Here is a 9,206-nt window from a genome sequence, read left to right on the forward strand (position 1 = left end):
AGATCTCTTACTGTTAAGAGAAATACACACACACATATGCAAATGCTTACTTCATTTATCTAACACAGCATGTCCACACGTGTGTGTGGGGTATATAACACAGCACACCACCCGGTCTAGGAAATGAACTCATGATCTAGTAATCGCAAGTGGAACTACTAGGCCATGTGCCCTCACACACACATGTATGTGTATATATATATATATATAAACACACATACACACATGTATGTATATACATACATATATATATAATAATATTAGGGATAAGATCCAAAATTACAGGTAAAAACTCAGTTAAAATCAATTTATTAAAAATTAAAATTAAATTAAGTGTCACAGTATAAAATATATATAAATATATAGTTTTAAGGAAAAGAACCAATGTGTGACAGTGGATTTTCATCAATGAGTTCATGAACCTTGGTTCTTTTCCCTAAAACTATATATATATATATATACATGCATACACACACACATATAAAACAATCCCTTGAAAAATAGGGGTTAAGTTTGGCAACAGCAAAAGCATCTAACCACAAAACCCTGCTACAACTAAGTCCCCCAACCAAGTCATGTTCGTCTGGGAGAATACATGTATTTTGATGTTTCTATTGTTTCACAGAACAGTTTGGTGTTTTGTCAAATTTAATCATGTTTCCCATCAAAACAATTTGTGACCTTGGATGAGGACCATTTTGTATTTTCCATAGAAAAAGTTATTCTTGCGCTGAGGACTTTGCAGATAATTCTTGCTGATCCTTGTAGATATGTTTCCTGAACCTTATTGATACGTTTACCAAGTAAGATCATGTTTTTCAAGGTTGGTTCTCAAATTCTTTGTCCCTGTTCCCAAAGCTCCAATACTAACTGACAATAACTAGGTAGGTGGGGCTCTGAAAGGGGTCTCAGGGAGTAGCATCCCTGCCTTCCTGAGGTAGTTTTCAACCACATTTCTTAAAAATCATGGTAGATGCCTTGGTCTCGGGACCACTCATATCTAGAAACTGAGGTTGGGGGTAAGTAAGTGCATACCATTCCATAGAAAATCCAGCTCCAAAAAGCCTCATGATAGCAAGGGAGAATGGGCACCAGCCAACCAGTCCAAAGGTTGGGGTGGGCTCCACCTGCCTACCTTGATTGCTTTGGCATTGAGGTAGATCTGGCCATCCCCCATTAATGGAAACAAAACCTGGATTTAAAACACTGGATGATGATGATGATGAATTTCATGATCCTGTTTGCTTCTCTGTTATCTTCTCTGATATATAATTTATCTATATATGTGTGTGAAAGCACATGGCTTAATGGTTAGGGTATTCATGATTGTGAGGTCATGAATTCAATTCCTGATGATGCATTGTGGTCCTTCAGCAAAACACTTTACCTACGTTGCTCCAGTCCACTCAGCTGACAAAAAAATATGTCTTTATATAGTGTCACAAAGACACTATATCAGTGGATAGACTAAAAAAGGCCTTCATAAAGATACTGTCCCTGTTCCCACTGCATACAGCACACACACAGCATTACAAACACGGCCTGCACACCCACCTTCACATTCCATGGCTACCATTGGGATCCATTAGATACTGGACAAGGATTCTGGATAATTTTTCTGGGTTTTTTTCACTTAATTTTTGAGACTGGTCGGATTCATTTTTAGTATTCTCGTTTGTGAGAGCAGTTTATATCAGATATTCTCATTTTAAAAATCATCTCTGGCTAATCGTTGAGAGAACATTGGAGTTGCCTTGGTAGACGTTTGCGCTCTCTGAGTGCTCTTATTAATGTCTTTGTGTTCTGAGTTCAAATTCTGCTGAGGTTGACTTTGCCTTTCGTCCTTTCAGGGTCCATAAATTAAGTACCAATCAAGTACTGGGGTTCAAGTGATCGATTGTCACCCTCCCTAGGTGACAATCCAGGCTTTGTGCCTATAGCAGGAAGGATTATTATTATTATTATTATTATTATTATTATTATTATTATTATTATTATTATTATTATTATTATTATCATTAAGGTGGCAAGCTGGCAGAATCGTTAGCACTGCACTCTGGGGGAAATGCTTAGCGGTATCTTGTCTATCACTACGTTCTGAGTTCAAATTCCACTGAGGTCGACTTTGCCTTTCATCCTTTTAGGATTAATAAATTAAGTACCAGTGAAACACTGGGGTCAATGTAATCAACTAGTCCCTTCCTCTTAAATTTCAGGTCTTGTGTCTTTGGGAGAAAGGATTATTATTATTATCATTATTTTCTTTATTTCATTATTTGCTTTTCAATAGGTTTGCTGGCAGGGGAATGAGTTCAGGGTGAAGAGAGTTTCAAAAAATGTGTGAAATACGGTCAGTAGATTTAGCACGTTCTATCTGTGCTACATCATTAATGTGATTAATTAGTTAATTAGACACACACACACTACATATATTATTTTATATATATATATATATTGTTTTAATTTATTTTTCTCAACCTTGAGCAACTTAAATGACTGATATAGTAGTCTCAAGCCCTAATTTCTTTATCTCCCCTATTTTTAGTTCACTGAGGTGATAGTAGAGATGCAATTTAATCCTGATTTTCATCATCGTCGTCGTCGTCGTCATCAACGCCATCATCATCATCATCATCTTCATTAACACCACCACCATCATCATCATCTTCAAGTGAGTAATGTAAGAGGTCAGCTTCTGACAAGCCAAGACCTTCAATGCAGTTTCAGTCCTTGGTTGAAGCCATTTCATCTTTGAACACCAACAGCCCTTGAAAAATGCACGAACATCACAACATTATCTTTCCTTTCACCCAACCTTATCAAACCTTGTGCCCAGTCAACATAAATTACAATCTGTCTCATACATTCCAATTTATATTCTGATTGCACTCACAATTGCCAGATTGTGGTTTCAATTCCTAAACTGGACAGTGCATTGTGTTCCTGAGGAAAACACTTCACATCACATTGTTCTGCAGTCACTTCAACATCTGGTGCGTGGTACACCATGCACCCGTATAGATAATATCAATTTGATGGAGAAAGTGGTGGTGATGATGAACACAACCCATGATAAACCATCATTAATATAGCTTCTTCTCAAAGGTGGTGAGCTGGCAGAATGATTTCACATCAGGAATCTTGTAAAACAAATACATAAACTTAAAATAATGATATTATTTTTGAATTGTTGAATATAATTTTGCTGAAGAAGATAAATGTTTATTCGACATTATTTAAAGACACTTTATGTTTTGGAATCCAGGAACTCCTTCAGGGAACCTGTTTTGAGGAAACTGGAGCAATGATTCTACATTGGGCTTTATCAGTATAGGCTTAGAATTATCTTCCTTCAGTTCAGTAACAGGTCGCACAGCAAGGGAACCTCTACACAGTTTCTTGATTTCCTAGAAATAGCAGCCAAATTTTCCTAGAAGCACCCCCATATACATTGTATGTTGGCACTCTGTTGGTTACGACGACGAGTGTTCCATTGATCCGATCAAGGGAACAGCCTGCTCGTGAAATTAACGTGCAAGTGGCCCAGCACTCTACAGACACGTGTACCCTTAACGTAGTTCTCAGGGAGATTCAGCATGACACAGAGTGTGACAAGGCTGACCCTTTGAATTACAAGTACAACAGAAACAGGAAGAAAGAGTGAGAGAAAGTTGTGGTGAAAGAGTACAGCAGGGTTCGCCACCATCCCCTGCCGGAGCCTCGTGGAGCTTTAGGTATTTTCGCTCAATAAACACGCACAACGCCCGGTCTGGGAATCAGAACCGTGATCCTAAGACTGCGAGTCTGCTGCCCTAACCACTGGGCCATTGCGCCTCCACTATACATTGTATAATGCATTCCTAAATATATTATATTTGAATGAATAAAAAAATTAAACAAATATATCAATATATATATTATGCCATGAAAAAAAAAAAATTCTTTTAATTTTTTAAACCTTCCTCCCTATATATTTAAAATTTCCACTTTTTCGATTTTTTTTTTCAAAATCAGTTTAAAATACAGACATTCCAAATTGTTTGCTTAAATACCAACACTGTACTGCCCCTGGGGGCACCATCATTCCATTAAATGTGTTTATGGGGATAAGAGTATTGAGAAATATCAATACCTGTTAGAGTGACCAAGAAACAAAGAAGGTATTAGATGGTCCTATAACGAGCTAAAAATAATGGCTAAATCGCCCTTAAATCACAAATTTTCTTTTTTCAAAGGCGCATGAATTCCTGAGTGTAGAACACCAAATTCGCAAAAATTTCCTGAAAATTCCCAATAATAAACAAACGTAATGAGGGGGGTTATATGGGGTACTTAAACCAGAATCCCACCTGACCCAGTACATGACTGGTACTTTATTTTATCAATCCCGAAAGGATGAAAGGCAAAGTAAGATTTGAAGTTGGATTCTAATGTCTGAAGAAATACTGCTAAGCATTTGGAACAACATGGTAACGATTCTGCTAGCTCGTCACCTAAAAAAAAGGTAAAGTTATCCACGGCAGGATTCGAAGGCAAAAAAGTTTTAAAAAATAACAATTTTAATAAGTCTTTTTGCTATACACGCAAGGTCTGAAATTTTGTGGGAGAGGCCTAGACGATTACATCGACCCCACTTCTCAATTGGAATTTATTTTATCGACCTCAAAGAGATAAGAAGCAAAGTGGACTTCGGCGGGATTTGAACTCGGAATGTAACGAGTCGGAAGAAATGCCGCTAAACATCTTGTCCAGCGTGCTGACGACTCTGCCAGTTTGCTGCCTTGATAAATAATTAAATAAATAAAAAGGAACCGGAAGTAAAGATGAAACCGGATGTGAAGCATAATATAAAATGTCTTCCTCTGAAGTCGAAAACAAGAAAAGCGGAGGAATTACTTTGACTTTTTCGAAATTTAGTTCCACAAAGAAGCTACAAAAATCTTCGATTGCTGAAGTTAAAGATGCTTTTAACGATGAAGTTGATTTTGTATCAGGATTTGAAGATAAGAAAGTCCAAGGGTAATGTTAAAAACCTATCGTTTATTTATATTTTGAAGTCATAATTCCGTAATTCACGTCTAGGAGGATGTTTTGTGGGAATATAAACAGATCCTTCCCACGAAAAGGAGTTAGGTGAAGTTGACTTCAGCAGGATTCGAAACCGACATTTCGGAAAGCTAATGAATCCACTTATTCGAAACCATTATTGTTTATTCTCATGTTGGGTCTGAACGGGCAAGCGTACCAAAGTCTTTCCAGTTGTGGCCATCTCATCTTTATTTATCGGGCTTACATTGTCAAATACCTTCCTATTAATTTCTTTTAAAGACTAGGGTATAATTTGTGAGAAATGTGTCTGTTATTCTAGGACAGGAGTTTTCAAACTGTGGTCCGCGGACCACAGGGGGTCCGCAAGGACAAGACAGGGGGTCCGTAGACAGCAAATACTTTTTATGGGCAATTTGATTTTATATGTTTTTTAATCGAAATCTTTTAATTGACAATAAACCTATTTGTTAAATACTGTTAAATAAATAAATGTAAAAATATATGTTATTTTAAGCAAATATTCATGTGTAAATTTCATAAGCGTTTATAAGGGGGTCCCTAAGGTAAAGCCTGAAATATAAAGGGGTCCGCAAGTCAAAAAGTTTGAAAACCTAGAATCTAGGAGGTCGAGTGACCTTATATACGATCCTTTGTTGGTTCAAAAATAATTTCTTACGTTTATTTTGGTAAATATTCACGCTGTTTTGAATATATTATCCTGTAAATGCTATTTTTTAAAATATGAGTGTATGTTGAAAAACCAAAACATACATCGACCGGGGCCTACTTCTGTTGCTATGCCTTTACATCTACATAAAAGAAGAGATGTATTGCTGTATTTTATACATCCATGCTTCCATCAATTCACCCCTACATCGATTTTTTGCAAAGCAGTTATATCTACCCGAAAGAAAACATCGATTAAATACGTTATATCTTAGAAACCACCGAGACTTAGATATATTGGTAACAACTGTTTTTTTATTAAATAAACCCTATCACCGTCTTTTCTTTTACAAACCCTTTTCTTTCGCGAATCACCACAGTCTTTGTCTTTCGAAAGACGATGTTTTTGATAATGCTTCTTCCAAACAAATAATGATCAGTGTTGCAAGTACTCACCCCCTCCCCGTATATTCGTTATTGTTTAGTTCCAAATGAACCCCAGTCTAGCATACCTGTAGCCAAAGACTTTCCAGCTTTGACTACTAACCCATGTTATTTATTAAAAGATATATTATCTTTTATTTATTGTAGTCATTTGACTGCAGCCATACTGGGGTGCTGCCTTGAAGGGTTTTAGTCGAATAAATCGATCCCGGGTCTTATTTTTTTTTAAAGCCTAGTACTTATACTTGGTCTCTTTTACCAAGCTGCTAAGTTACGGGGGATGTAAACACACCGTCACTGGTTGTCAAGCTGTTGTGGGGTCACGAACACAGATACAAAGACACACACACGTGGATATATACATACATACATATATATATATATATAGCCTGAACAGGATAAACTATCCCTATTTTGCAGAAAAAAGTGTAAGTGGCTAGCTGTCCACAGCTAGCCACCTACACTTTTCTCTGCAAAATAGGGATAGTTTATCCTGTTCAGGCTATATTATTAGCATTATTCTGCGATTGAGAATTTAAAATCACTTCTTTAACTTTCTAAAAAGATATCTCAACGCTTCTAAAAGAAAACTTTGTTTGTTTATTTACGTTTGTCGTAATTTGAATTATATATATATATATATATATATATATATATATACATACATACATATACACGACGGGCTTATTTCAGTTTCTGTTTACCAAATCCATTCACAAGGCTTTGGTCAGCCTGAAGCTATAGTAGAAGACACTTGCTGAAGTTGCCATGGAGTGTGACTGAACCTGGAACCATGTAGTTGGGAAGTAAGCATCTTACCACACAGCCACGTAAGAGACTAGATTATTTATTTTGATCATCTTCTCTAAAGGCAGTAGAATGTTATTTGAGGGAAATTTGGCTGTTATTTGAAAAAGGTTAAGCAAACACATAAAGGTTTACTTGTTAGTGTAAAGGATCAATTTGTTTGTATGTTATGACAATGAATCAGATACCATTGTGGCACAAATTATATACCACAGTTTTACGTCGCAGTAGCCAAAATTTCACAGATGAGCTCATTTTTCAAGAAGAAAGTGATTGGTGGTGTGACTTTCTCTTTTTATAAACCTGGGCAAAATGAAGTATTGCACAAAGGAGAATAAATGCTTGAGATGCATGGCACAGTTGTAAGTGTATCTCTACACTGATTTACATCAAAGAAAATACCTCTCCCGTCCCCTTAAAATTAAACTTTTTAACTTCACTGAGTTGTTACTGTATCAATGACATGATCTCCTAAACATAAGAACCATCACCAATTTTAATTTCAATAAACATCAGTGTTGATATTGTTACTTTTAATAATGATGTTATTGTACTTGGTCCAATGTGAGCAATATTCCATTGTCCTTATTTCTGCAGCTCCAAGATAAATGACGAACCAAAAGAATATGTTATACCATGTATCAAAAAAAACGTTTGGCAGAAGACCAACCAAGACAAGAAACCAGCCAACAATAAAGGAGAAAACCCTTCAAATTCTTTGGAAGATTTGGCAGCCAAAGAAATTATTGCAGGTACAGGGCTAGGATCCTCTTTTATTTTATTCATCATCATCATTGCTTAACGTCCGCTTTCCATGCTAGCATGGGTTGGACGATTTGACTGAGGACTAACCAAGTGAATTAGGTATTTGACTCTTTTTTAAAGCTTAGTCAGAGAGGGATGACTTTGTCCATGACCTTTTTTGGGGGCTTTCATGACCAGTGAAAGAAATTATTGTCTGACTGCAATCCTGGCCTGAATATTTGCAACAGGATGGCCCCTGCTAATGACACCCTACGATCAGGTGTTAAATGGAGTGATAGATTAAATAGATTACCCAAGAATAAATAGAAACAACCTCTCCAATAGTCCTCCACACAATTTCCATTTTCCAAATTTTATTTGCGAGTGTTTAATTACCCTGAAACTATGGATAGAAGGGAAGCACTTGCCCAAGGTGTCACGCATGGAGACTGAACCGAAAACTATTTAGTTTGGATGTGAACTTCTTAACCACCCAATCTTGCCTGCTGCATCTAACAAGGCCATTCACTTACTCCATCTTCAGTTAATGCAAAGCAGACAAGAATGTAAAAGGTATATAAGACAAACAAACTATAACAAAATTATCAATGTCTTCATAACTATTGATTCTGTTCCTATTTTAAAGTCTTTTGAGATGAATTTTACTGATGACTCTGCATCAGTGGACCTCAACTGGCATCCATATGATCTCTGGGGGGGTCCACGCTAGCAAAATAGAAAATTGGTGATCCACTCTAGTATTTTAAGGGTCCTCAAAAAGTTTTGATTTATATGTATGTATTACAGGAAACAGCTAAGTTTCTTTCTCTAAACAGTTTTTAAACATTGAATGGCTATGGTAAAGGTTACATAATTGTAAAGTGAACTTCGTAACCACACAGCCATGTCTGAATCTGAGATGGAAAAACAATAAGAATTTTTTAAAATTAAAATTACACATTTGAATCTCAGCAGGTAAAGTGTGTTCCTGAAGTGGTCAGACTTGTCATGTCTATTCCAAAAGTTGTGAAGCAAAAAATAGCACCAGATGTCTCATAAGGTTTGTTGTCTATTTTCAGATGCCAACAGACAGAATGAAGAATGGAATGAGAGAGGAGTTGAAGATACAGGAATTGCCATTCCATTGCTTCTTCAGAATCAGATTCCTTCAGGTTATGAGACAGATGATAGACTTGATGTCTCTTTAAGACCAAATGAGGTAACTAGGGCTGTTTTTTATTTTTATTTTTATTTTATTTATTTATTTATTTTTTGCATATGTAGGCATAGGAGTGGCTGTGTGGTAAGTAGCTTGCATACCAACCACATGGTTCCTGGTTCAGTCCCACTGCGTGGCACCTTGGGCTAGTGTCTTCTACTATAGCCTCGGGCCGACCAAAGCCTTGTGAGTGGATTTGGTAGACGGAAACTGAAAGAAGCCCGTCGTATATATGTGTGTGTGTGTGTGTGTGTGTTTGTGTTTCTCCCCCCCCCCC

The 9,206-nt window shown here is 36.7% G+C and overlaps 1 protein-coding gene across 1 annotated transcript in view; it reads left to right on the forward strand.

The window, feature by feature from the left end:
* The first annotated feature begins 4,836 nt into the window (after window positions 1-4,836).
* LOC106877856 (G-patch domain and KOW motifs-containing protein) overlaps window positions 4,837-9,206 on the forward strand; it is a 17,236-nt gene continuing 12,866 nt past the window's right edge. Inside the window, exons 1-3 of the mRNA XM_014926890.2 lie at window positions 4,837-5,019; window positions 7,564-7,718; window positions 8,790-8,929. Coding sequence (XP_014782376.1) covers window positions 4,853-5,019; window positions 7,564-7,718; window positions 8,790-8,929 — 462 coding nt within the window. The 5' untranslated portion in view covers window positions 4,837-4,852. The remainder of the gene's footprint in view (window positions 5,020-7,563; window positions 7,719-8,789; window positions 8,930-9,206) is intronic.

This window comes from Octopus bimaculoides, chromosome 24 (assembly GCF_001194135.2).
Source record: "Octopus bimaculoides isolate UCB-OBI-ISO-001 chromosome 24, ASM119413v2, whole genome shotgun sequence".
In the NCBI taxonomy this organism is placed as follows: Eukaryota; Metazoa; Mollusca; class Cephalopoda; order Octopoda; family Octopodidae; genus Octopus; species Octopus bimaculoides.